The sequence below is a fragment of the Corvus moneduloides genome, chromosome 28 (assembly GCF_009650955.1).
Source record: "Corvus moneduloides isolate bCorMon1 chromosome 28, bCorMon1.pri, whole genome shotgun sequence".
In the NCBI taxonomy this organism is placed as follows: domain Eukaryota; kingdom Metazoa; phylum Chordata; class Aves; order Passeriformes; family Corvidae; genus Corvus; species Corvus moneduloides.
Genome location: NC_045503.1, coordinates 872,218 through 898,083, shown reverse-complemented (window position 1 = coordinate 898,083; position 25,866 = coordinate 872,218). Strand labels below are relative to the sequence as shown.

At 64.5% G+C, this 25,866-nt stretch overlaps 3 protein-coding genes across 6 annotated transcripts; 1 reads left to right on the top strand and 2 right to left on the bottom strand.

Annotated features, from left to right (window-relative positions):
- Positions 1-1,276: 1,276 nt before the first annotated feature.
- On the bottom strand, positions 1,277-5,453 carry LOC116435981 (GRAM domain-containing protein 2A-like). Its single transcript, XM_032092745.1, has 12 exons — positions 4,556-5,453; positions 4,007-4,211; positions 3,837-3,912; positions 3,461-3,634; positions 3,270-3,368; positions 3,070-3,141; positions 2,934-2,993; positions 2,623-2,686; positions 2,236-2,346; positions 2,030-2,132; positions 1,714-1,821; positions 1,277-1,644 (listed from the first exon to the last, which is right to left on the bottom strand). Exons 1-12 carry the CDS (start codon positions 4,938-4,940, stop codon positions 1,629-1,631), a joined length of 1,473 nt encoding a protein of 490 aa, XP_031948636.1. The 5' UTR covers positions 4,941-5,453; the 3' UTR covers positions 1,277-1,628.
- A 1,058-nt stretch (positions 5,454-6,511) lies between these two features.
- Positions 6,512-16,876, bottom strand: MFSD12 (major facilitator superfamily domain containing 12). 3 transcript variants are annotated; one of them, XM_032092837.1, is made up of 11 exons: positions 16,553-16,876; positions 11,418-11,628; positions 10,486-10,609; positions 10,077-10,265; positions 9,744-9,836; positions 9,570-9,662; positions 8,755-8,925; positions 8,402-8,496; positions 7,602-7,729; positions 7,422-7,499; positions 6,512-7,001 (listed from the first exon to the last, which is right to left on the bottom strand). In XM_032092837.1, exons 1-11 carry the CDS (start codon positions 16,839-16,841, stop codon positions 6,901-6,903), a joined length of 1,572 nt encoding a protein of 523 aa, XP_031948728.1. In that variant the 5' UTR covers positions 16,842-16,876; the 3' UTR covers positions 6,512-6,900. The 3 variants fall into 3 exon arrangements, with proteins under 3 accessions (XP_031948728.1, XP_031948730.1, XP_031948729.1); XM_032092839.1 differs by lacking the exon at positions 7,422-7,499 and having other exon boundaries at positions 6,512-6,998; positions 16,553-16,875; XM_032092838.1 differs by lacking the exon at positions 7,422-7,499 and having other exon boundaries at positions 16,553-16,874.
- A 1,876-nt stretch (positions 16,877-18,752) lies between these two features.
- HMG20B (high mobility group 20B) lies at positions 18,753-25,818 on the top strand. 2 transcript variants are annotated; one of them, XM_032092844.1, is made up of 10 exons: positions 18,753-18,849; positions 19,432-19,492; positions 21,752-21,851; positions 22,110-22,313; positions 22,499-22,619; positions 22,723-22,775; positions 23,050-23,125; positions 23,247-23,462; positions 23,876-24,008; positions 24,692-25,818. In XM_032092844.1, exons 2-10 carry the CDS (start codon positions 19,455-19,457, stop codon positions 24,702-24,704), a joined length of 954 nt encoding a protein of 317 aa, XP_031948735.1. In that variant the 5' UTR covers positions 18,753-18,849; positions 19,432-19,454; the 3' UTR covers positions 24,705-25,818. The 2 variants fall into 2 exon arrangements, with proteins under 2 accessions (XP_031948735.1, XP_031948734.1); XM_032092843.1 differs by having other exon boundaries at positions 18,849-18,869.
- Positions 25,819-25,866: the final 48 nt, after the last annotated feature.

The following is a 25,866-nucleotide window of genomic DNA, read 5'->3' as shown; positions in this document are numbered from 1 at the left end:
TTCTCCCCAGCGAAGGGCGCAGCAAGTCCCCAGGGTCCCCACCCTACCTCTGCAGGTACCAACTTTCTTGGTGCAGCTCTCAGCTGAGGTTTATTGCTCCCAGCTTCCTGCTCCTGTTTGCTTTCCTGCTTCTGGGAAAGGGCACAGTTGCCCCCTCCCTGCCCTGCCCTGTTCCCCTTGGCACGGCAGGAAGGAGGAGAAGGGGCCCCTGGCCTGGCACAGCCCCTCCTTGGTGTGGGGCAGTTGCCAGGGGATGGCTGCAGCGAGGCTGGGGGTGCAGAGCCCCTCGGTCCCACAGGCCCTTGAGTCAGGAGTCCTGCTGTCCCCATGCAGGTGGAACCCTCACATGGGGGGAACATCCCCTCCCTGGGCACTGGAGCGCTGTGGACCGGGGACACCTCTCCAGTGGGGTGCAGCCCTGTGCCCCCACACCTGTGCCTTGTTCCAGCCCTCGGGAGGGACATGGAACCCTAGCAGCTCCCTCCCCCCAGTGACTAGTGTCTCATGCTCTGGGGATGAGGCCTGCTGCTGGAAAACCGCCCGCGGGCTGGGTGGTGTGGGGCAGAGCTGGTCCATGGGGCTGAGCAGCAGGATGAGTGGAGGGATCCCTGACCTTGGCATCACCCACTGCTGCTGCCCCAGGCATGGAGCTGAGCTGTGGGTCTGGGGAAGGGATGGCCCAGGAAATGGCACAGAGAAAAGAGTGGAACAAGGAGCTGTCAGTGCCTCAGTTTCCCCACCTTGGTGCTTGGGGGAAGCCCCAGGGCCCCTTGACTGGCCCAGAATGGGATTAGGTTCCAGGGCTTTGGGCTGGGTGCAGGTCCTGCTGTGCCCCCAGCTCTGCTCCCACCCCCAGCTTATGCTCAGAACCTGTAGGACCCCACTGTCCCCACCGTGTACCTGAGACCCTGCACCTGCTGGAACCCGTTCCTCTGCCAGGTGAGCCCGGTCCTAGGGAAGGAGTAGGGTAAGATCCAAGGCCTGGCCAGCTGCAGGGCCCTGGGGCTCCCTGGTGCACCCCCACTGCCCCCTTCCCCTCTGTCCCCCATTGTCACCAGCAGCCAGAGCCGCGGGGGACTGCTCAGAGTCTCCTGCTGCTCCCTGGACCCCTGGGACATCAGCACCTGGAGCTGCCTCTCCACACCCGTCAAAGAGAAAAGCCCCTGGTCCTGCTGTGTCCTGGTCTGTTCTGGGGAGCAGGGGGTGCGTGATGGGGGACTGGCTGCTGCTCATGCTGTGCCATCTGGCCCAGCAAATAATAAGTATTAAAACAATACAGATTTTATTAATCTTTATTAATAAAATATTCTGTTCTCTGTACCCCTGCCTTGCCTGTGGCTTGGCCCCCTCTGCCTGCTCCCCTTGGCAGGGAGGGCTGGGTGGGTGCTGGTGCAGATTCCAGCCCCCCTTCCCTGCTCTGTGCCCTGCTGGGAGCTCTCTGGGTCCCTTCTGCTGCTGCTCAGGGTGGGCAGAGCGAGGTGGAGCCTCACGGCCCACGTGGGCTTCCCAGGCATCGCGGGGGGCTGGAAGGCACTCGGTGACAGAGGCCCCTGAGAGGCCAAGGAAGGCTCGGAGCAGCCCCTGAGCCCCCGGCTGGGGCTCTGGAGGTGGCCGGGTCCTCACTGGCCTCACGTTGTCTTGTACCTGAGGGGAGGCAGGGTGAGGGGGGGGGTCTCTGCTGGGGACAGAGGTCCCCCCACGCCCCCCACTCACTGCTGTGACAGGTTGAGGTTTGGCTGAGCCCCCACGAATGCCAGCTGCTGCTCCAGCTCCACGATGCGCAGACCGATGTACCCCGAGGACAGCAGCAAGGCCACCATGCTGGGGACAGGCCAGCATCAGCCAGGGGGCACAGGGTCGGGACATGGGGCAGGAGCAGTGCCACGGCCAAGCTCCCGAGTGCTCGCCCTGGGGATGGGTGTCCCGGGGAAATGCGGGAACCCCGGCCCGCCAGTGCCACCCTGGAGAGGCTGTGTCGGGGCTCAGTAGGGATGGGGAGCAGGGGTGTGAGCAGGTCCTGGGGACTCACAGCAGCAGATAGATGATGATGATGATGTTGAGAGGGCTCAGCTGGGGGAGTATCCGGGACCAAAGTGCAGTGGCCCAGGTGCAGAGCACCGTGTGGGGTCCCCCTGCCAGGACAAGGCAGTGTTAGTGGCACTGAGAGTCCATGCTCCGCTCTGCCAGGGTGTAAACCCCCAGCATCATCTCCCCATCCCGAGCCCCTTGACCCACCCCAGAGGCCACGTGTCCCTGCCGAGGGCACCCATTCGCTGCTGCTGGGAACCAGCAGGGCCACCTCATCATCCTCCTCCTCCGCTTGCCTTGATCTCGGGCTTGGCTCGTCTGTAGGTGACCAGGAGACACTTAATGAGTGCCCCAGGGAGGGGTCTAGGCGTCCTGGGGGCACATGGGGCCACAAAGAGCCGATCCTGCCCTCCCTGGTGCTGCGGGAGATGCTGGTCGGGGGGGCAAGGGCCACGCGGTCCCTCCCAGCCTGTGTGTGTCTGGGGAGGGGGAGCAGAACCCAGAGCTGCCAGCACAGGCAGGGGCACGACTGTGAGTGGGGACACGAGCAGGGGGCTGTGAGCGTGTGAGGGGTGCACCAGGGTGGCCACTCACCCAGGGACTCTTGGAGGCTGTTGGGCTCCGGGGTGCTCTGCTCCAGGCCCGACTGCTTCAAGATCTGGAAAAGGACAAGCCCTGGTCATGGTGTGTGTCCCCAAGGCACCTGCCCCGCTGCCATGGGGACATGGGCAGGACCTGATGGGACCTGTGTCACCCACAAGAAGGGAGGGTCCTGGGGTCTGCTCTTTTCATGTTTCCCCCCCACGTCTTCCCAGGGCCCATTGCACCCAGCCCACCCCATCCAGGGGTCTGGGACCACCCCTCCTTCTGCTGCACCCTCCTGCCCTCTATTCCATGGCCTTTACCGGAGACTTCCTAAGGGTTTCCTCACTGCCCACTGAGTCTCGAGGGCTCTGGCCGCTGTCCTGGATGAGGAGAGATGAAGAGTGGTGCCCTGCCATGGATGGATGGAGCCCCCCTCCCCATCCAGCCCCCGCGTACCTGCAGGTGTTTGCAGACTGACCTCAGGAGCTGGTACGTGGCCTCTCGCTGGCGCAGTGACACGAAGAGGAACTGCCAGAGAGCAGGAAGGGGATTTGTGCCAGAGCTGCCCCCTCGGTCATGGCCCAGAGCCCATGGGGACCAGGACACTCCAAATAGCCCCGGGTGCAGCTGCCCCCCAGCACTGTCCCCACTCTCACCTTCTCCCCCTTGGCTGTGCGGATGCTGATTGCGTTGGGCACCAGCCGTGCCATGTTGGTCTTTTTGAGGGCTGTGATGGAGTCAACAGGGACCACGGCCTGTGCCAGAGGGGACAGGCTGTGTCACCGTGTTCCCGGCTGCCACCTGTGCCCCTGCCTGTGCCGCCGGCCCCACACCCGCTCCAGCCCACCTTGATGTCCTTGAGCAAGAGGTTGGAGTGGAAGCAGATGTGGTGGGAGGACACGTAGAGGCGGCCGTGGTAGGGCACCTCTCTTTGCCAGGCACAGGAGAAGCAGCCCAGCAGCACGTTCTGCTCAGCGAGCTCCCCGAAGGCCCGGCGGTAGCTGCTGTCCTGCTTGCTCAGCTGCGGGAGGTCGGGGGATGGTGCTCGGGGCCTGCCCTGGCACTGCGGCCATCCTGCAGCCCCCTGCTCCATCACCACGACTGCCACGGAACTGGGACGAGCCCTCCCATGGCCCCCGCCCCAAGAGAGCGTCCAGCCGAGACCATGGGGCTGGGGCTGGCGCTGGGGTCCTGCTCCTCAGCTCCAGTACCCCAAGACTCACCGAAGGGGATGGTGGTCCCTGCCTGCCCGTGGCCTCCTGCTCTGTCTCCTTGCAGGAGGACTCATAGGTCCTGGATCTGGAAGGAGGCATCGGAGGGGGTGACTCGAGGGGCACAGGTGGGATGCGGGGCTGGGGTGCGGGATGTGTCTCCGTGAGGTGCCAGCACCCACCTGGTGAGCTTGGGCTGCCCCAGCTGGGCACTTCCCCTCTCTTCCAGGCTCCGCCACTGCTTCTCCCCCAGGACCCGCTGCCTGCCGCGTCTCAGCTTCCCCGGCAAGAGGGATGAGTCCGACAGCTCGGGGAGAGGGGGCAGGTTGTGGGGACGGTCCATTCCTGCGGCACAGCAGCTCCCAGGGTCACCAACCTGTTCCTCCACTGGGGAGGACATGGGGACAGGGCTCAAGCCACGCCGGGACCGGGACATCAGAGCCCACCGGGTCGCATGAGCCCTTTGCCTGTCCCACGGTATCATGTGCCGGCTGCGATCCCTGTGGGGAGCGGGGGCCGGGGTGACGGGGAAGTGGTGACCCGTGTACCGGCGGGTGACGGCGAAAGTGATCCCTGGACCGGGGGGTGCCGGCCCGTGTCCCGGGCGGTGCCGGCTGCGGGAGTGCGTGGCCGGGCTGGCTCCAGGGGGACGGGAATGCGGCTGCGGTCCCGGACCCACGCGCGGCCCCGGGGCCCCGTCCCGGGCGCGCCCCGCGCCCCCCGCTCTGTACCTGCTGGGGGGCACAGCCAGGTCCCCCCCGTCCCGTCGGAGCTGTCCCGCTCCCACTCCTTCCAGCGCCGTTCCTGCTCCGCTGCCACCTCCTCCTCTTCCTCCTCCTCCTCCTCCTGAGGAAAGGCAGCGGGCGGGGCCGGGCGGCCGCGGCGGGTTCGCAGGGAGCGGCCGGGGCAGCCCCAGCCCGGGACACCCCGGGGCTGTGCGGGGTGAGCCCCTGCCCGGCCCCCGGAGGCATGCGGGACCACCCAGCCGCCCCCCAAACCAGCTGCAAATGCACTCCAGTCCCAGCAGTGCTGAGAGCCGGAGCGGCACAGCCACAGTCCCGCGGCACTCTGCAATCCTGTGGCATTTCGCGGTTCTACGGGCACCCCGCAATCCATGGGCACCCCGCAATCCCGGGACACCCCGCAATCCACGGACACCCCGCAATCCCGGGACACCGCACAGCATCGTCCGCCCGGTGCCCGCTCCCCTCCCTCCTGCCCCGGCCCCCAACGCCGGGCAGTGCCGGGGCACGGCCGCCCCTCGCCCCGGGGGTTTCTGCCGTGGGACAGGGACCCACCCCCAGAGGAAAGTGGGGAGGGGGCGCGGCCGGGCCGGGGGCGCTGGGCAGAGCCCGGACCGCGCCCCCCCGGGGGCCCTGGGGCAGGTGCGAAGGCCACGGGCTCAGCCCGGCTCAGCCCCTGCTCTCTGGACCAGGGCTGTTAACGCCCTTCCCGCAGCCAGGAACGGCCATAAACCCGGGCCGGCCCCACGTGGGAAGCGGCGCGGCCCGAGGGGGCTGCACCCCGCATGCCCACCTCACTCTCAGCATCCCGCTCCATCCCCCTGGATCCATTGCCCACCACCGGGCACACTCGGGTTGTCACTCCCTGCCCTTGGCCACACCTGCCACATCCCCCAGCCCCCACACCCCCCCTCACCCCACACTCGTGTCCTGCTGTGCACACACGACCCCACAGCCCTCACGGCAGGGGCTCCGGCAGCTCATCCAGGGTGCACACACAGACAGGGGGCCATGGAGAAGCCCTGCCATAGAGCCAGGCTGGGAGAGCTGGGGGTGCTCACCTGGAGAGGAGAAGGCTCCAGGGAGAGCTCAGAGCCCCTTGCAGGGCCTAAAGGGGCTCCAGGAGAGCTGCAGAGGGACTGGGGACAAGGCATGGAGGGCCAGGACCCAGGGAATGGCTTCCCAGTGCCAGAGGGCAGGGCTGGATGGGAGATTGGGAAGGAATTGTTCCCTGGGAGGGTGGGCAGGTCCTGGCACAGGGTGCCCAGAGCAGCTGGGGCTGCCCCTGGATCCCTGGCAGTGCCCAAGGCCGGGCTGGACACTGGGGCTTGGAGCAGCCTGGGACAGTGGGAGGTGTCCCTGCCCATGGCAGGTGTGGAACTGGATGGGCTTTAAGGTCTCTCCCAACCCCAAACCATTCCATGGGTTATGAACGCACCCCCCACACCCTCCCGCTGGCACCTTGTGTGCTCACAGCACATCCCTGCACGCACGTGTGGGCACAGAGGTATGGACGCACGCAGAGCACACAAACATCCATGTTCTCACACACACATATACAGGGACACACACACACACACACACACACACACACACACACACAGAGACACACACACACACTCTCACAGGCCCCGCCCCCCCACGCAAGGGCCGCTCCCATTGGCTGCCCTCTCCCGGGAGGCGGGGCTGCCGCACACGGACCAATCATTTGTCCCCACCGCTGCTCCGCGGCCGCCATTTTGTGTGCGGGCGCCGCCATGGTTGCTGAGGGCGGCCATCTTTGCCCCCCGCCCCTCAGGCCGCCCCTGTCCGAGGGGCCGGGCGGGAGCAGCTCTGGGCACCCCCCGAGCCCCCTGCGCGCCCCAAACCGGCTCCAGCCCCAGCTGTCGCGTCCCGCACCCCAGAGCAGATCCCACCTCCATCCCAGGGCCATCAGCGCTGCGGTTGTTGTTTTCTCTCATTTTTCTCCTCCTTTATAAAGTGCCGCTTGTACGTATTTACAAAAGCAGGTAAAACCTCGGGCCGGGCACCCACCTCTGCTGGGGCTGCTCCAGCCCGGCCCGGGCCCTTCTAGTGTTCATTGTGCAGGTGAGAGGTGACAGGTGACCCTGCACCGGTGACACCGCACCAGGGACAGCCTTCATCAGCCCGCTGGGGTCTGGGACACGAGAGTCCAGGATGGGGACACGGGTCCAGTGCAAGGAGACAGGGTGGGGGTCACCCCCTCCCCAGAGCCCAGAGGCCCCCAGTGCAGGGGACCCTCCGGGCTCAGAGTGTGGCACCGCGGTGGCCAAGGACACGGTGGCTGAGGACAGTCAAGGACGTGGCTCCGCTCAGTTGATGGTGCTGCTCCGGCTCTCTCCCTCAGCGCCCCTGGTGCTGCTTTCGGGGGTCCTGGCGCTGCTCAGCCCCTGCAGGCCAACAGCACCTGCTGCTGTTGGAGGAAGAGGAGGGACAGGTCAGGAGAGATGGCAGTGTGGGGTGACTCACACGTGGTGGCCTGGCCCTCCTGGGACTCTTCTGCTAGCACCAGGGGCCTGACCCAGCAGGGCCCCACGCAGCACGAGGGGTCCGTCCTGTTCCCCCACCCCAGAGCAAGACACTGGCACAGAGAGGCAGAACAGGCACTGAGCACGGGTATTGACTCCCCAGCCTGGCAAAGGTCACCCCACCGTCCCCCACGTTTGCTGCCAGCACACGGAGCTGCCCGCGGCACCCCTTGGAGCCCCAGGGCCAGCATGGCCATGACTGGGCCAGGGGGGTGTTGACCCCCCAGAAGGGCACAGCAAGCAGACACAGCCCCTCTCTGGGGGCAGCAGCAGAAGCAGGACAATGGCCCTGCCCCGTGTCCTACCATGAGGGTTCCCCTGCGAGCGTGGCCGCAGCCAGCCCAGTGAAGACAGGGCTCCCACCGCTGCCCCACTGGGGCCATCTGCAAAGACACTGCGGCTTTAGCCCAGCTGGCACTGGCCATGGGGCTCCCAGTGCCCCCAGCCCCATGCCAGGCCGCTCCCAAGCCCTCAGCCCCACTCACAGCGGATCCGGATGGGCCACACCATGATGCAGCAGAGAGTGGCAACAGCGGCAACGGCGATGCCGCCGGTGACCAGCACCATCACCCAGCGGTAGAAGCCAACACAGGCAGGGCAGCACAGCTCAGTCCTGTGGGGACAGGCAGGGATGTGACTGGAGGCTGGGACTGGAGCCCCAGGCTATGGACAGTGGTCCCATGTCCTCAGAGTTAGGACTGGTTCCCAATGGGATGAGAGGGAAAGGCCCAGGGCAAGGAGATCCCCAGGGCATGGCTCGGGCCCTCGTCCAAGGCTGGGAGAGAAGGCGAAGAAGGGTTTAAGACAAATCAGAGCTGGAGAAGAGAAGGCTCCAGGGAGAGCTCAGAGCCCCTTCCAGTGCCTAAAGGGGCTCCAGGAGAGCTGCAGAGGGACTGGGGACAAGGCATGGAGGGCCAGGACCCAGGGAATGGCTTCCCAGTGCCAGAGGGCAGGGCTGGATGGGATCTTGGGCAGGAATTGTTCCCTGGGAGGGTGGGCAGGCCCTGGCACAGGGTGCCCAGAGCAGCTGGGGCTGCCCCTGGATCCCTGGCAGTGGCCAAGGCCAGGCTGGACATTGGGGCTTGGAGCAGCCTGGGACAGTGGAAGGTGTCCCTGCCCATGGCAGGGGTGGAACAAGATGAGCTTTAAGGTCCCTTCCAATCCAAACCATTCTGGGATTCTATAAATCCAAGCTGGTTCCCACCCATGCCTCTTGCTCCAACCCTGGAATATTTCCTTGTGGCCCCTCAGCAATGGGGAGTCCCAGCTCTGCAGAGACGCTTACGGGCAGGGGTGCAGGTTCTGGATTGCCATCACAGCCAGGCCATTGGCCATCTTGTCCGTGAAGCTCATGGCACCGTAGACAAACGCGCTGCTGTGCTATGGGAGGAGAGGGAACCACGCTGTGCCATGCTGGGCTAAGCAGCGCTGTGTGCCCTCTCATGGGCAGAGCCCTCACTGCAGCAAAGCAGCAGAGCCCGGGGCACAGCACTCACGGGGCACAGCACACCGGGGTTTCCCAGCAGAGCCCACTCCCAGCGTCTCCATCCCCCAACCCTAACCAGTGCCCACCCCAGCCTGTGCGTTCTGAACCTGCCATGACCCCCCCACTCCATCGACCAGGAGCAGCGGCCGTACCGTGTTGGTGCCAATGAGATCTGCAGTCATGGACAGGGAGGTGACCAGGATGGTGGCTGAGCCGGCCCCGAGCAACACGGCCAGCCCGTAGATCTCATCTCCCACCGGCCTGGCCAGGGCCACCCAGGAGGCGAAGGCCAGGACCACCAGGATGCCCACAAAGTAAGTCAGCTGGGATGGGGACAGGCAGAGGGAGAGGGGGGAGTTCAGACATCAGCTGGCACTCGGTGAGGGAGGAGCAAGCAGGGGGACCAGCACTGCCCAGGACCCATGAGGGACAGCCCTGGCTCTGTCCACGGTGTAGTTAAACAAGGAGACCCCAAAAGCAGGTCCTTGCTGTGCTCCAGGCTGTTCTGCAGCCCAAGGGTTGAGCCCCAGGCAGAGTTGTGGGAGAGTGTCTGTGAGGGCAGGGGACACTCCACTGGCACCCAACAGCACAGAGGGGACACACTGCAGGGTCCCTCCTGCTGGCACTGCAGACTGTGTGCCCACCCAGGCCAGTGTAGCCAGACCCCCATCTGCCCCTACCACAGGGCTCTGCAGCCCAGTCAGGCCTGCAAGGAACATGGTAACTCTGGGCCAGCATTGCCTTCCCCAGCCCCAGGGATGTGCAGGACAGGCCCCTGCCCCCATCCCTGCCCACCACTCCCAGTCCCAGTGGGACCCATGCTGCAGTGGGTGGTTGCTGGCAGAGAGTCCATGAGGGGTCCCTCCTCTCCAGCTCAGGTGTGCCAGGAGCTCTGCTCATAGCCAGGATTTGGCCCCTGGGCCTCTCCTGGGGTCAAACTCCAGCCTCTCCAGCACCCTGGACTCACATTCCGACCGATCCATTTGTTCACAGGCTTCATGAGGAATGAGGAGAGGAACCCACTGACGTACATCACTAGGGGAATGGTGGCAATGTACTTCTGCAAGGGACAAGGACAGGGAGGAGATGAGCCCCAGGCCATATCAGGACACTTGTCCACGTGTCCCTGCCCTGCACCCACCTTGGAGAGCAGCAGCGAGTTGGTCAGGTACATGGCGATGTAGGTCTGGGACAGGTTGACGATGAGGCGGGTGGCCATGTAAAGCACCGCGACCTGTGAGGGGCAGGGCCAGGGCATCACCACTCAGCCCGTGGGAAGGACTTTCCCTGCCCAGCTGTCACGGCACAGGTGCCCACCAGGAAGGGGATGGCCCCTCTGAGGTGGTGGATGGGTGCCCAAAACAGCCCCTCTCTCCATCCCCACCCGCACCTGGGCAAGTCCCTTGCCTGCAGAACATCCAGGGTGCCCAGGCAGGGCAGCAGCCCAGGCCAGGGGAGTCCCGCCCAGCCGTACCTGGTAGAAGGAGGGCTCCAGCAGCCAGTCCTTCCAGAGCAGCAAGGGGCCTGGGGGTTCCTTGTGCAGCAGCGGGGTGCTCTCCTCTGGCTCGAGCCGCACCCTTGGTGGGTATGGCTTCTCCTTGGTGCCCAGGTGGAAGATGAGGGAGAACACGGCCCCCAGCCCCACCACGATGAGGGCCAAGTTCTGGTGAGGCAGTGGGGGTGAGCACAGCAGTGGGGGCAGCCCATCATCAGCCCCCCAGCAGTCTGGAGGGTAAGAAGGGGTTCCCAAACTCCAGGGAGGGCTCAGCGTGGCTCTTGCCCAGTTGGTGAGGTTTTAGAGCACTGCCCCCTTACTCCCTCCAGTACCTCCCCAGCTGAGCCATGGGAAGAGGGAACCCCAGGGACTGTGCCCTGTCACTCACCCGAAACACGGGGATGTCCTGGGGGCCCAGGTGCTCCATGTGGTCGGGCTGGTCCGTCTGGAAGTTCAGCAGGAGCCAGGTCAGGCCATAGACAGTGATGTTGGCCATGACGGTGAAGGCATACCTGAGGGGAAGGAAACCTCAGGGTGATGCAGAGGGACAAGCACAGGGGACAGCACAGCAGGGCAGCTCGGCCCATGGCTGCCCTCCAAGCCAAATGTGCTACAGCCTCTGCACCCCAGTGCCACGGCTGAGGCGATACCTCTGCGGGCACGAGGCACCTGGCCAGGCATCAGCCTTAATGGTGCAACTCCCAGTGTGCCCAGTCCAAGTGTTGGGACTTCACTGGGAGGAAACCAAGATCCCTACAGGTCAGTCTGTTCCCCTTCCAGCCACAGCTCACCTCTGCTTCAAGGATGCCATGAGCTGCCTGATCTGGTACCCCCAGAGTGGGACCACTTGGCCCCACAGTTACCCCACATCCTCCCTGCTCACCCTGCTCCATGGGATAAACACCCCATCTCACATCCTGATCCTGACAGAGATGAGCCAAGTGCACTGCCCACCTGGCCCTGGGGACATCTCACCTCCAGAACAGTCCCCACAGCCATGTCCAGCTCTCCCCAAGGGCATCTGGGAGGAACAGTCCCTTCGCTGAATGCCACCCCCAGTTCCCAAAGGAGAAGTGTCCCCAGCCCAGGAAGTGTCCCACAGGCTGCATCACTGACATCCCTGGCATGGCCACCAACCCAGGACCAGTGTCCTTTGGCACATCCCACAGGACACTCACATGGCCCAGTCCTCATCCTGCCATGCCAAGGTCTCCGGTGTGCCACAGCACCCAGGGACCTCCTGTCACACAGCAGTGGGACCCAGCATGGGCAGGGCAGCTCCCCCAGCCCCAGGGGACTCCCAGGTGTGGCTGCGCTCACCTGAAAGCCGTGAGCTCCACCTTCCCATGGTCACTGCTCACCAGCTCGGGGATGAGGGCCAGGTGGGACACCTGTGTGGCCGCCCAGCCAAACTGGAAGATGACGATGAAGGGGAGGTAGTAGATGAAGGCTGCCCACTGTGGAGTGCTCTCCCTGCAGGCCAGGCAGGGGCTAAAGACAAAGGGAAAGGACACGAGGACACAGGTGGTGCCTGGGGAGAGAGCGGAGCAGTGAGAAGCTGCACACCTGGCTGGGACTCCAATGTGACACAGACAGCCCTCTCCAGGATAGGTTCTACCCCGGAGCTGGGGAGGGAGGTCGGCCCCTTCCCCAGCCAGCTGAGACACGTGGAGCTCCAGACACCCCCTCAGCCCATCCTGCACAGGGAATGTCCTTCCCTCTGGCACCCAGCACAGACAGGCACCCCCCAGTCAAGGTGCTTCCCCAACACAGTGCTGGCACTGCTCTGTCCTCTCAAGACATCATGACAGACCCTCACTGTCACACCCACAGCCACCAAGAGGTTCTCGCTGTCCCCAGGTGCAGATAACCAGTCAGATAACCCCTCCCTGCTGCCTGGCCATGGTGATATGGCACCCCTAGGCTGGGAGAGCTCTGGGTGTCCCATGGGTACTGGCACCCCATCTGTCTCCACGTCTCCCCTCCCGTGGGGCTGGCAGAGTGGGGCTGGCAGAGAGAGTCATGCTTCTGCCACACTCACGGACATCACCCGCTGCATGACAGGGTGACACAGAGCCATGGGGGGCTCCGGGAAGGCCCTGCTGAGTCAGGGACACCAGAGCCAGGCTCCTCCCTCTTCTGTAGTGTGACAGCCTGGGGACGCAGCATGGGGACGCTGTGGGTAGGGCAGACAGGCCAGCCTGGCCTCTCCCTCCCCTTTCCCAAAGTTACAGAGTTTATCTGCTAAGCGGCTCCACAGGCCCCCAGGCCCCGATGCAGAGCCTGGTGCCCTGTCCCACATGTCCCCTGGTACTGTCCTACATGTCCCCAGCTTCTCTGCATGCTGATGAAGAGCTGTTCCTGCAGCTGAGGGGAACCTGCTTTGCCAGGTCCCCAAAGTATACTCTCCACTTTGCAAGAACCTCTCTTCCTCATGAGTGATTCCTCTTCCTCCCACTCATGAAGGGCAATTCCTCCTCCTCCTTGCTCCCACATGGCACAGCCATGCAGGGCCAGGGCAGCGCCAAGGGCAGCGCCAAGGGCAGCAGTGACAATCCCAGCCCAGCCCCATCCATCCCACCAAGGGGTGCTGGGTCCCCACATTGGCTCACAGTCGGCTTTGGTGCTCCAGGAGCTCCAAAGGACAGGGAACTCGGGCACACGTGGTGCCTCTGCCCCAGACAAACCACAGGCATGGGAAAGTCCACGAAGGCTCAAACCAGCCCAGATCCTCTCTGTTCCCTGGGTCTTAACTGGGCCCAGATGAGGGGTGAGGGTCCCAGGGCCCCACAGGGTCAGGCTCTGCAGCCCCCTGAGGGCTGTGAGGGCTCCCAGGGGAGCACTGAGGCAGGGGCTGTGGGACCTCCAGGGCTGCTCCTGTGCCCACCCATGAACCATCGCCACCAGCACAACCACAGGAGTGTCACCTCCTCCTCATGGCCCCCGGGACAGGCAGTGCCCACCACCAGGGTCATCTCACCTGGCCACCCCACAGAGCTGTGCCCCTCTGGCACCCCAACACCCATGTACCCCAAGTGCCCAGGAGTGGCTGCACTGAGTCAGAGGGGTCCTGGGGACCCCCTGCTCTCCCGAGTGGGGCCATGGGACCCCCCCAAGACCATCCTGCCCACCCCTGCAGCACCCCAGGGCAGGCAGAGGCCCGGGTTCTCATTGCTGGCCCCGCGGGGCACGGGAATGCCAGGCTGCTCGGCACAGGCGCCTGGGGCAGGGATTTTGGGACAGCACTGCCAGACAGGCTCAGACAGGCATCAGAGAGACGCTCACCCTTCCTCCCCACTGTGACAGGAAGCTGGACCCCAAAAAAGAGCTGGCGATCAGACGGGGAGATCCGGGACCGCCTGTGGGAATACCCGGAACCGCGGCCGCGGCGGGGAGATGTCACCGATAGCAACTCGTGGTGTGTCCCCCGCCCCGAGGCTGCGGTTTCACAACGTTTCCTCTGATCTGAGCACGGGTTTGCCACCGGACGAGACACCCCGGTCCCACACGACACCCCTCGCTGCAGCGTGATCGAGCGAGCCGAGCGGCCCCGGCACAGCCGGCTCCGGTGGGTTTGCCGCCACCACTGGTCACTCTGTGGTCAGCCAAGGTGGGCACTGGGCTTCCTTGGGAATAACCCACGCTCCAGCCTGGGAAACAGCCTGCATCTCTGCTCCAGCCCCTATCCCTCTCCAGCCGCCATCCCTGCTGGGCTGTGCTCTGCTCCTGCAGCCCCCGTGCAGGGCCTGAGTTAGGACTTCCCCTCTGTGCTCCCGGGCAGCACCCGGCTGGAGCAGGGGGACGGAACAGCTCCGGCCACTTCCCTAAATCTAGGGCGCCGATGCGGCTGACACTGGGCCAGGGGTGAAGCTGCCCCCTCAGCACTCTCCCTGACTCACCAAGCCAAGCTCCGGCGAGGTCAGACACTTTATCAGGCTGCTGTTGGGTTGCACGAAGTGGTTGGTCGAGATAAATTTGGGATCAAGATAAGAGCACCCACACTACAACCGTCCTTGCTCGGCGCGGGTTTGCTCCGGGTGAGGCAACACCCGGTTGTTATCGAGGGTTGTTATCAATGGCTATTTCTTCCATTAACTGCCCCGTCCCCAGTGCCAGCTAAGCAGGATGTGCAGGCTCCTGCACCACTCACAGCACCAAGGACCCCTCTTCAGGCCATGCTGTCCCTTCAGAGAGGGACCAAGGACCCCTCTCCTCCCCACACTGCTCTCCATGTCACATTGTCCCCTCAGAGAGGGACCCCGCCAGATGGGTCCCCACCAGCCCCTGGACTCCGTTGAACTTTTTGACCCAGGGCACAATACAAGACGAACCTGTAAATAATTCCCATGAGCCAGAGCCTCCTGTGCATCCCATGGCCATACCCCACTGCTGGCCCCCGGGGTGCCCAGCCCCAGCACAGCCAAGGGCCCCACGCTGCACGGTCCCCCCTGGGGACACCAAGAGCTGCTCAGGAAGCACCTGGGCTTTTGGGAGCCCAGATTTTACTGCTGGTCTTGGTTTTGCTACCGCTCCAAGGTCTGAGCACGTGGCTCTCACCCCAGCTCGCTGCCACTCACGCGCAAAGCCCTCGGGGCAGCGGGGAGCCCCCGGGGTGGGATGGTGCCCAGGCAGGACAGGGACACCATGGTGCCCCTTCCCCATCCAGCCTCAGCATCCCGCTGTCCCCTACACATGGAACACCTCTGTCCCCACTTCGCTGCCGCAGGGGATCCCAGAAAGGCACCTCCCAGGCTATCCCCTCCTCACAGAGTAGCCCAGGCCCATCTCCTGTCACCCAGGGCACTGCCAATGCACCAGAGCCCCTTCACCCTCCACCAGGCACCCCAAAAGCCCCAAGCGCAGCCCCCCCTTCCGTGGAGAGGCTGCTCCCTTCCACCCCAGGGCACACAATTCTGCTCAGCCCTGGGGCTGCCCCTCTCCAGCTGGGGGGACCCTGTCCCCACCTCACTGCCACATGACGGTCCCCCTCCCCAGAAAGGCTCCCACATCTTCAGGGAGACCTCCACACCACAAAGCACCCTGGTTCCTCCCTGATCCAGGGAATCCCCAAGGCTGATCCCCCCTGACCCAGAAAGGCACCCTTGGTCTCATTCCCCCTCTTCCAGGGCACCCCAGAAAGGTACCCTGGGGCTGATCCTGTACCCCAGAGGTACCACCCCAGAGGGCCACCCACGTCCACCCAGCAGAGCTGCTTGGGGCCAACCCCCTCCAGCCAGCATCCCCCAGCAAACCCTTCCCAGCTGTACCCCACCCCGGGCACCCTAGAAAGGTTCCCCGAAGCTCATCCTTCTCTTCTTAGGGCATCCCAGAAAGGTTCTCCTGGGTAGCTCCCACTCAGGGCACTTCAGAAAGGCTCCTTGGGGCCACCCTTACCCCTTCTGGGCACCCCAGCAGGGTGTCTCCCACCCTGGGCATCCCAGAAAAGCTCCCCCAGGGTCACCCATTTTCACACATCACCTTGTATAGGCACCTCAGTCCACGCCCTCAGGGCACCCCAGAAAGGCCCCTCCAGAGCCATCCTTAGATGCATCCATTTAGAGCATCCCAGAAAGGCTCACCCAGGTGACCCCAAACCCAGAGCACCCCAAAAAGTCTCCCTCACAGCCACACTCTTCCCCTCCCCCAACCAAAGCCCCTCGGGGTTACCCATCTCTTATCTTTGGCACCCCAGCAGTGTGTCCCACCCATGGCACTCCAGAAAGGCTCCCTTGTGTGGCCCCCAACCCAGGCACCCCAAAAAGGCTCCCCATGGCCATTCATCTCCATCCAGGCCACCCCAGAAAGGCTACCCCGGGGCCACCCATTTTCACCCAAGACACCTTGGATAGGTACCCTTCCTTGGGCCACCCCTTTCCAGGCACCCCAGAAAGGCTCCCCTACGTGTCCTTCAACACAGAACAACACAGTAGGGTCCCGCAGGGCCGTCCCTCTCCACTTAGAGCATCCTAGAAGGGCTCTACTGGATGTCCCCCAACACTGACACCCCAGGAAGTCTCCCCAGGGCCACCCATCTCCACCCACGGCACCCCAGAAAGGCTCCCCCGGGGCCATCCCTCTTCACTTAGAGCATCCCAGAAAGGCTCACCTGGATGTTCCCCAACACAGCCACACAGAAAAGCTCCCCCGGGCCATCTCTCTTCAATTAGAGCATCCCAGCAAAGTTCCCCCCTCAGATGTCGCCCACTCAGGACACCCCAGAAAGGCTCCCCTGGGGCCATCCCTCTTCAATTAGAGCATCTCAGAAAGGCTCCCCCGGGTGTCCTCCACCCAGAGCACCCCAGCAAAGCCCTCCAGGGTCACCGCCCTCCACCCCGGGCACCCCAGAAAGGCTCTCCCCGGGTCACCCCTCTCCACCCAGCTCCCCCCATCAAAGCTCCCGGTCCCCCGCACCCCCCGTCCAGATGTCCCCGGTCCCTCCGGTGCCCCGCACCCACCGGCCAGGTGCCAGCCCTTCCTGCGCCCGTAGCGGCCGCAGCCGTGGGCTCGGTCGGCCTCGAAGCCGAGCAGGGGCGTGCAGAGCCCGTCGGCCGCCTGCCCGGCGAGCAGCAGCGCGCCAGCCGCGCCGTGCCCGTAGCCCAGCACGGCGTGCAGGAAAGGCAGCAGGTAGGTGAACCACAGCGCCGAGCACGCGTCGTTCAGGAAGTGCCCGCACGCGAAGCTGAGCCGCGCCCGCAGCGGCAGCGCCGGGCCCGGGGCCGCCGGGGACTGCGGGGACTCCGCCATGGCCCGGCCGGAGCCCGCGGGGACAGCAGCGGGACGGGCCCGGCGGGAGGGACCGGCAGGGAATGGGAGGGAGGGAATGGGAGGGGACAGGGAGGGACAGGGAGGGACCGGCCGAGACCGGTGACCCCCCCCGGGGCCGCCGCGTCCTGGGCGGGGAGAGCGGGGGGTGACCCGGGCGGGGGGGAGGCGGCAGCGGGTGAGCGCCCCGTGACACCAGTGCTGTCCCCACACCGCTCCCAGTGACTCCGCTGCTGTCCCCACACTGCTCCCAGACACAGCAGTACCGCCACACTGCTCCCAGTCGCATCAGTGCTGCCCCACACCGTTCCCAGTCCCCACACCGTTCTCAGTCACACCAGCAGTGGCCCTATACCAGTACCACGATACTGCTCCCGGTCACACCAGTGCTGTCCCCATACTACTCCCGATCAGACCAGTAATGTCCCCATACTGCTCCCAGTCGCCCAGTAACGGCCCTGTACTGCTCGCAGTCACAGCAGTGCTGTCCCCACAGTGATCCCAGTATTATTCCCACACGTCTTCCAGTTGCTCCTGTCCTGCCTGCAACAGTCCCACAGACCCCAGTACCCTCACACTGCTCCCAGTCACACCAGTGCTGTCTGTAACAGTCCCAGCCATCCCGTTACCAGTACTCCAGTACCCCCACACTGCTCCCAGTGACCCCAGTACCCACCCAAGCAGGGGGTCCCCATGCTGTCAGTAGGCACCCCAGAATTCCAGTGACACCAGTACACCCACACTGCTCCCAGTAACCCTGGTATTCAAGCAAGGCGTCCTCATGATGCCAGCAGTTGCCTGAATTCCAGTGATCCCAATACACCATCACACTGCTCCCAGTCACCCCAATATCCCAGTATGCACTAAGTGGGGAGTGTCAGACTACAGGAGTGAGGGTACAGGGATTTGTGGGCACTGGAACCAGTCAGATGGGAGTCACTGGGACACTGGGATGACTACAGATATCGTGGGGAGCCCTTGCTTGGATGGGCACTGGGGTCAGTAGGAGCTGAGGGGGCGGGTACTGGGGTGACTGGGACCTTCTGGGTAATGGTGTGTCTGGGGCCATTATGGGCTGTACTGGAGTGGTTGGGGACACTGTGGAGGGAGTACTGGGGTCACTGGGACTCTGGGGTGGCTCCTGGAGTCGCAGGACACCCCCTCTTGGGTGAATACTGGTGTCACTGGGAGTAGTGTGGGCATACTTGGGCAACTGGGACCTCCTCTTGAGTAGGTACTGGTGTGACTGGGACCAGTACGAGTAGTACTGGGGGCACTGGGACCCTCTTGAGAGGAGTATTAGGGTCACTGAGACTCTGTGGTGACTACAGGCACCAGGGGGATCCCCAACAGTGTGAATACTGGAGACACTGGGAGCAGACTGGAGGTCGTGGGGGACCTCCCCTTGTGTATTTAATGGAGTGACTGGGACCAGTATGGGCTGTACTGGGGTGACAGGAAACAGTGTTGGAGGAGTACTGGGGTCCCTGGGACTCTGGGATAACTACTGGTGTCATGGGAACCCCCTGCTGGGTGGGTACTGGGGCTGCTGGGAGCGGTGGGGGAGGGTAACTGAATCAGTGGATCAGCGCTGCGGTGGGCACTGAGGATACTGGGAGCGATGGGAAGGTACTGGGGTCACTGGAATGGGTCGGTGGCGGTGGGACCCCGCCGTGACGTTGCCCCTTTAAGGCGCTGCCCACAGCGGGCCGCTGGCGGTGCGTCCCCACCTCTTTGTCGGTGCCCCTTTAAGGCGCTGCCCTCCCCACAACACTTCCTCGTCCCCAAGCTGGCTGCTGATTGGTCGGGCTGCCGGCCGCGCGCGCGCGCCGCGCCCGCCGGCCCCGCCCTCCCTTCCGCCGCTTCCCTCTGACGTCATCACATCCAGCCAATCCGCGTGGGGCCGCGCTCAACGAGTCGGCGCCGAGCGGCCAATCGAGGGCGGCGCGGCCGGAGCCTCGTTTGCATAATAATAGAGGGGCGTGGTCAGGTGAGCGGCGGCGGCGGCGGGTCCGGACGGGCGATTCCATGGGGGTTTCCATGGGGGGATCCGATGGGGGGCTGGGGGGCGATCGCGGATAGAGGGCGAGGTGTGGGGGCGAGCCCGCTGGGGCGCCGCGGTGGGACCCCAGGAGGGAGGGCGAGAGGCGGAGGGCCAGCGAGGGGGTACCGGGGGGCACTGGGGATGCGAGGGGGTGCGCAGTGTTATGGGGATGAACCTGTTGGGGCTGCGATGGGTCTCGGGGGGGATTTCTGCAGGGGAGGGCCCAGGGGACGCTGGGGATCGCTGGTGGGAGGGGGACGAGGGGAACGAGCCCGTGGGGGCAGCGATGGCACCCCCAGGGAGGGGGGGGGGGGGGGTCAGTGGGAGCGGGCCGGAGCTCGTGCCCGGGCCCTGGGGGCTGTGGGGGGTGGAGAGGCCAGTGAGGGACTGGCTGGGGGAGGAGAGGCCATTCGGGGAGGGGTCCTGTGATTTCCCCACGAGAGAGACACCTCCGAGGGCGGCTTCGGCAGGGGAACACCGGTGGGCACCGCCAGCCCGATGGCGGTGCGAGCTGGGCTCTGTCCGCAGGGTGCTGAGCGAGACCCCCGCCCATGGCCCACAGCACCAAGCAGCCGCCCGCCGCCCTGCTGTAAGTGCCACCACCTGCCACAACCTCCTCCGGCCGCCCTGCCCTGTGTCAGTGCCCCTGGGGAAAGAGCAGCAGAAACTGCCCCCCTTCCGAGCCTTGGGGTGCTCTGTGTGTGTTGGGGAGGGATTGTCCCGCTCTGCTCTGCACTGGGGCAGCCTCACCTCCAGTGCTGGGGGCACTCTGGGCACCACAAGATCAGAAGGGTCCAAAGCTGTTGGAGAGTGTCCAAAGGAGGGACACGGAGCTGGGGAAGGGTCTGAGGAGCGGCTGAGGGCACTTGGCTCGTTCAGCTGCAGCAGAGGAGACTGAGGGGAGGCTCCTGGGGGCTGCAGCTCCTCCCGAGGGGAGGCGGAGGGGCAGGGGCTGAGCTCTGCTCTGGGACAGGGACAGGAGCCCAGGGAACGGCTGGAGCTGGGTCAGGGCTGGGCATGGAGCTCCGGGAAAGGTTCTTCCCCCCGAGGCTGCTGGGCACTGCCCAGGCTCCCCAGGGAATGGGCCCGGCCCCGAGGCTGCCAGAGCTGCAGGAGCGTTTGGACAGCGCTCTCAGGGATGCCCAGGCTGGGGTTGTTGGGGTGTCTGTGCAGGGCCAGGGGCTGCACTGATGATCCCGAGGGTCCCTTCTAACTCAGGATATTTCAGGATTCTCTGATTCTAAGCATCTTGGGAGATCAGAACCAGTGAGGGCTGAATTCCTGTGGGATTTGTGCTGTCCTGAGCTGGCCTTGGCCCTTCTGGCACGGGGGGGGGGGTGGACGGATGGGGAAGTGCCTCAGAGGTGGAGGGAGATGGATTCCAGAGCAAACTGGCTGCGGAGGAATCTTGCCCGAGATAACTTTACTTTATAAAGCATCCTTAGGCATGCAAGGAATCCGGATCACAAGGGGGGAGGGTGATCCGTCTGATGCTGGAGGGTGTTGATGTGTTCCTGGCGAACATGATGATGCTGTGGACATCACTGGGAACATTGCTCTTGGAACTGATAAAGCCAAAGGCTGGCCATGATTCTGCACAGCCTTGAAGTGTTCTTTTCCCCCATGAGCTGGAAGAAGAGGTGGTCTCACACCTTTCTGTAGGCTTTTTTGTGAGTGTGGCTACTGGCTGGCCTCTGATTCCAGTGGAGGGACTCGTCCCACCTTGTCTGCAAGGGCCGGTGCAGTGGCAGCCTCTGCTGGGGGCTCACGGAAGGGGCTCCCTGAATTAACTGCAAGGATGGCTTGTCTGGGTGAGAAATGGGGTCTCTGCAGGGATTGGGGTGTGCTCCAGCTACGTCATGTGGCAAACACAAGGGAAATTCCAAGGTGCATTCTGAGCAGGTTGGGATCGCTGTGGCTTTTGGCACGTCTGTGCCGGGGCTTGTGTTTGGCCCCAGGCTGGTTCCCAAGTCTGGGGACCTGGTCAGAACCCAAGCAAGCATCATTTGGTGATACTCTGGAGCCCTTTGTGGCTCCCCTGATGTGGTGAAGACATTTCCAGCAGAGCAGGAGCTGCCTTGAGCACCCGGGAGTGTGAATGGGACAGGGCTGGCGTGGAGGAGGTGCCGGGGAGGCTTGGGGAGCCCCAGGGTGATGCTGTGGTGGAACAGGGAGGCTCTACCCACCCAGTGTGGTACCCATGGGTGCCCAGTGGGGCAGGGAGGCTCTGCCTGAGGCAGCTGCTGATCTGTAAAGCCGTGGCAGTGACCTGGGGAGCGGAGCTGGGCCCCGCGCTGCGGCCGCTCGAGGTGTCGGGGAGGTGTCACAGACAGCACGAACCTGCCGGGGTGGTTGTGGCCAGAGCAGGTCGAGCTGGCGTCCTGCCCTCACCCTCTGCCTCCAGGGTTCCTTGGGTGTGGGTGATGCTTCCAGGGGGTGCCTCTGGAGCCAGGATCCAAACCACTGCGGCTCCTCCTCCCTTGCAGAGTCCCTTGGGACTCCCCACCAAGGTGTGACCCGAGCCCAGGTGACAGGCAGGGATGTGACTGTTGATGTTACCTGACTCCAAGAGCCAACCCCCTTCCAAATGTCCCTGACGAGGAGTCCCAGTGCTGCCACCAGACCTCAGGGCCCTGCTCACCCAGTGCTGGGCTCTGCTCCAGTGCCATCGCTCTGCTGTAGCCTCCCCTCATGGGAGCAGGGGCTCCATGGCCGGTGCCGGGTTTGGGGCTGTTTGAGTCGGGGCATTTGGGGGAGCCAGTGAGTGCGAGGTCGCACTGCTGGGGGATGTGTCACTGTTGGTCCCCATGGTGTCCCAGCCCTCTCTGATAGTGCTCTCTGGCTGCAGGCATGCCACGGGCAAGGCTCAGCATGGGAACTTCCTGGTGGCCATCAAGCAGGAGAAGGGAGAGTCGGCGCGGGTGGGCGGCGAGAAGCCAGAGGAGGAGGTGAGTCCCGGAGCCCGTGTCCCTTCTCACATGATTCCTGGGAGTGGGGCCCAAGGTGCCTGGCCTGGGGCTGTCCCTGTCCCTCCGCTTGCCCTGCAGCAGCCCAGGTGAGTCTGTGGCTGTGGCCATGGGCCAAGGAAGGGCTCAGACTTTCCCTTGAGGGCTGTGTGGCGCAGGTGGGTCTGGGGGCTTCTCCCATGTCCCACTGATGTGATGGCTCTGATCCTTGACGGGCTGTCCCTTCCCCATGGGTGCCAGCCGGTGAAGAAGAGGGGCTGGCCCAAGGGCAAGAAGAGGAAGAAGATCCTTCCCAACGGCCCCAAAGCCCCCGTGACGGGCTACGTGCGCTTCCTGAACGAGCGGCGCGAGCAGATCCGCACGCAGCATCCCGACCTGCCCTTCCCGGAGATCACTAAGATGCTGGGAGCAGAGTGGAGCAAACTGCAGCTCTCGGAGAAGCAGGTACTGGCTCCCGGGAGAGACCACCAAGGCTGAGCAGCTCCAGAGCCTGCTCCCCGAACCCCTGAGCTTGCTCCAGGGAAGTTGTTGGGCCCAGTGCTCGGGAGTGAGAGCTGGGCAGGGAGGGGTCAGCAGCTCCCGGCAGCTTGGGTTGGGCCAGGCTGAGGCCCCTCTGTGCCCTGCCACAGCGGTACCTGGATGAAGCGGAGCGGGAGAAGCAGCAGTACATGAAGGAGCTGCGGGAATACCAGCAGTCAGAGGCCTACAAAATGTGCACGGAGAAGATCCAGGAGAAAAAGATCAAGAAAGGTGGGTTGTGGGAGCAATGGCTACCAGGATCCAGCCAGGTGCTGTCAGAGCCTTTCGGGGACACAAGGCCAGCCCCCGGGGTGACCTCCTTCCTCCCCTGCAGAGGACGTGGGCGCAGTGGCCGTGAACACCCTACTCAACGGACACCCGCACAAGGTAAGGCCCTGTCAGGTCTGCCTGTGTGTGGGGAAACTGAGGCACGTGGCACTGCTGGGCTGGCTGCAGGTGTGGGTGGGCAGAGAGAGTTCCGGGGCTGTGAGTCCCAGGTTTCTGGAGGGGTGGGAGGCAGAGCATAGCCGTCCTCCCTTCCCGCTTGCCAGGTGGGGCCAGCCCTCACCCTGTCCCAGTGCCTTCATCAGCCCGGCCCCAAGGTGTTGGGGTCCCCTCTGGTGGGCTCAGCCCTGCCCAACCCCTCCCTCTTGTCCCTCAGGCTGGCGAGTGCAGCGACACCTTCTCCACCTTCGATGTGCCCATCTTCACTGAGGAGTTCTTGGACCAAAACAAAGGTAGGGGCTGTGGAAGGTCCCTAGGGAGCCCGGATGGAGGGACCCCGTGGCTGGAACGGGGTTTGGGTTTGGAAGAGGGAGGTCGGGGTCTGTCCCTGCGGACACGGTGCTGTCCCGGCAGCCCGGGAGGCCGAGCTGCGGCGCCTGCGCAAGATGAACACGGAGTTCGAGGAGCAGAACGCCATCCTGCAGAAGCACACGGAGAGCATGAACTGCGCCAAGGAGAAGCTGGAGCAGGAGCTGGCGCAGGAGGAGCGGCAGACCCTGGCCCTGCAGCAGCAGCTGCAGTCCGTGCGGCAGGCCCTCACTGCCAGCTTCGCCTCCCTGCCCATCCCCGGTGAGTTGGGGGCAGCCGTGGGGGCCCCCGGCTGCTGGGACCCTTGCCTGGGCAGAGGGGCACTGAGGGGTCCCCCCATCCCATGCAGGGAAGCACAGTGGGGCAGTGGGGTGCTGGTAAGTGCCCATCTGCTGCTGGGGTGGGATCCTGCAGCACTTGGGAGGCTTTCCAGGAAGCCCAGGGATGTGACAGCCAGCTGGCTTCCCTGTCCTGGGCCGGGGCAGGCTGGGATCCTCTTTCTCTGGAGCCACACTGACAGCTGCACCCCAGATTAGCCCAAATCCATGTGTTCCTGGGCTTGTGCCAGTGCAGGAGGTGGCACCTGGTGCTGGGGTCCCTTCTGCCGTCCCCAGTGCATGGGCAGGGTTGGGTGGGGACCTGCTGGCCCTGCTCACTGGGCTGTCACCTCACAGGAACTGGGGAGACGCCCACGCTGAGCACCCTGGACTTCTACATGGCCAAACTGCACAGTGCCATTGAGAGCAACCCCCTGCAGCACGAGCCGCTGGTGCTGCGTGTCAAGGAGATCCTGTCCCGGATCGCCAGGTGAGCGCAGGGCTGGGACTGTGGCACGGGTGTCCCCATGGGACTGCGGGGTTGACCTTGAGCCAGTGGTGATGGGAGCTGAGCAGGGAAGGTGTGGACAGAGATGGACTTGGAGCTGCTCCAGGGAGCTGTGGGAGAGGGAAGCCCAGTCCCTGATTCAGGAGGTGTCCCCATGTCTGAAGATGCTGATCTGCTGGAGCCAGTCCAGAGGAGGCCACGGAGCTGCTCCCAGGGCTGGAGCCCCTCTGCTCTGGAGCCAGGCTGGGAGAGCTGGGGGTGCTCATCTGGAGAGGAGAAGGCTCCAGGGAGAGCTCCGAGCCCCTTGCAGGGCCTAAAGGGGCTCCAGGAGAGCTGCAGAGGGACTGGGGACAAGGCATGGAGGGGCAGGAGCCAGGGAATGGCTTCCCAGTGCCAGAGGGCAGGGCTGGATGGGAGATTGGGAAGGAATTGTTCCCTGGGAGGGTGGGCAGGCCCTGGCACAGGGTGCCCAGAGCAGCTGGGGCTGCCCCTGGATCCCTGGCAGTGGCCAAGGCCAGGCTGGACATTGGGGCTTGGAGCAGCCTGGGACAGTGGGAGGTGTCCCTGCCCATGGCAGGGGGAGGAGCTGGATGAGCTTTAAGATCCTTTCCAGTGCAAACCATTGTGGGATTCTGTGACTCAGCCACTCTTTTCTCCCTCCTCAGTGAACACTTGTGAGAGGACCAGTCCTTCCAGACCCTGGGCCTGGCTGGACCCCGGGGCTGTCCCTTGGAGCTCACTCAAGGGACAGTCTCTGCAGGGGGTCTGGCTGCTCCCCCTGCCCCTCGCACCTTCCTGCAGCTGGGACCCCCCAGCCCGGAGCGCCCGACCCATGGCCGCAGCAGCTCCGGGAACCTCGAGCTCCGGGGGACAAGCAGTGACAGGGCTGAGAGCCCGGCGGGGGCAGCGCTGGGAGAGGGTCAGCGTTGGCGTGAGCACCCCCTGCTCTCACCTGAGCCCCCCAGCCCTGCCTTGCCAACTGGGGCAGGGGTTGGGGTTGGGCCTGGAGTGAACACACCCCTTCAGGGTGAACTGGGGCTGTGGGGATGGGGGGCAGTGGGGAATGACTGGGACCCTCTTGGTCCTGCTGCTTCCTCCTGTCCCCTGGCCAGCTGGGGAGCCCCTTGGTCTCATCCCAGCAAGGGCATGGGGGCAGCTCCTTCCCACTGCCTGCCTCTGCTTTTATTTAATGGGTGCCTTCAGCCCCTGCCCCTGTCACCCTGCTTGGCTCTCCTCCTTTCCCTTCATATCTGGGATCAGGCAGCGAGCTCCTGAAAGCAATAAAACTCTTCAGGCCCGAGGGGAGCTGGCACTGACCCCCTCCTGGGGCAGGAAGCAGGGGAGAGCTGGGACTGACCCCTTCCCATGGTGGGGACCCCTGGAAGAGGGGAGGTGGGACCCGCCATGTCCTGGGGTGGGGACCCCTGTAGCAGGGGAGCTGTGGCCGACCCCTTCTTGCTTGCAGGGACCCCGGGTGTGCTGCACTGGCTTCTGCCTCCTGCCCCTTTTGCCTGAGCCCCCCTGCTCTCGTGGGACCACTGTGCTGGCAACCGGGGTCGGGGTCGGTGTCCCCGGGGCTGCCTGTCATTAATCTCAGACTGTAATTAGAGAGTGTCTTATTTTCTTACTTAGCACTACGTGGGCCTGGCCCTGGGTCTGACGGGGCCGGGGTGTTCCTGCCCCTGCCTCCCATGCCAGGCCTGCGCTGTGTAGCTGCATCTGCCATTGGCCATCTCCTGGTGCCGCTGGGCTTGGGATGGAGATGGGAGCAAATAAATGCGGGAGAAAACCACTCTGGTCCCTGTGTGTTTGTGCTCAGAGGGAGCTCTGGAGGTGATCC

What these genes read in the sequence shown, in the direction of transcription:
- LOC116435981 (XM_032092745.1), bottom strand. Translation starts at nt 4,940, where the DNA reads ATGGATTGCGGGGTGCCCGTAGAACCGCGAAATGCCACAGGATTGCAG. An exon ending in AAACCCTTAGGAAGTCTCCG is followed by an intron (nt 2,687 to 2,933) that starts GTAAAGGCCATG and finishes GTCCTTTTCCAG; the next exon opens with ATCTTGAAGCAGTCGGGCCT. An exon ending in CAGCCTCCAAGAGTCCCTGG is followed by an intron (nt 2,347 to 2,622) that starts GTGAGTGGCCAC and finishes GGTCACCTACAG; the next exon opens with ACGAGCCAAGCCCGAGATCA.
- MFSD12 (XM_032092837.1), bottom strand. Translation starts at nt 16,841, where the DNA reads ATGGCGGAGTCCCCGCAGTCCCCGGCGGCCCCGGGCCCGGCGCTGCCG. An exon ending in GAAGGGCTGGCACCTGGCCG is followed by an intron (nt 11,629 to 16,552) that starts GTGGGTGCGGGG and finishes CTCTCTCCCCAG; the next exon opens with GCACCACCTGTGTCCTCGTG. An exon ending in TGGAGCCCTCCTTCTACCAG is followed by an intron (nt 9,837 to 10,076) that starts GTACGGCTGGGC and finishes TGCCCCTCACAG; the next exon opens with GTCGCGGTGCTTTACATGGC.
- HMG20B (XM_032092844.1), top strand. Translation starts at nt 19,455, where the DNA reads ATGGCCCACAGCACCAAGCAGCCGCCCGCCGCCCTGCT. An exon ending in TGCAGCTCTCGGAGAAGCAG is followed by an intron (nt 22,314 to 22,498) that starts GTACTGGCTCCC and finishes GCCCTGCCACAG; the next exon opens with CGGTACCTGGATGAAGCGGA. An exon ending in TCAACGGACACCCGCACAAG is followed by an intron (nt 22,776 to 23,049) that starts GTAAGGCCCTGT and finishes CTTGTCCCTCAG; the next exon opens with GCTGGCGAGTGCAGCGACAC.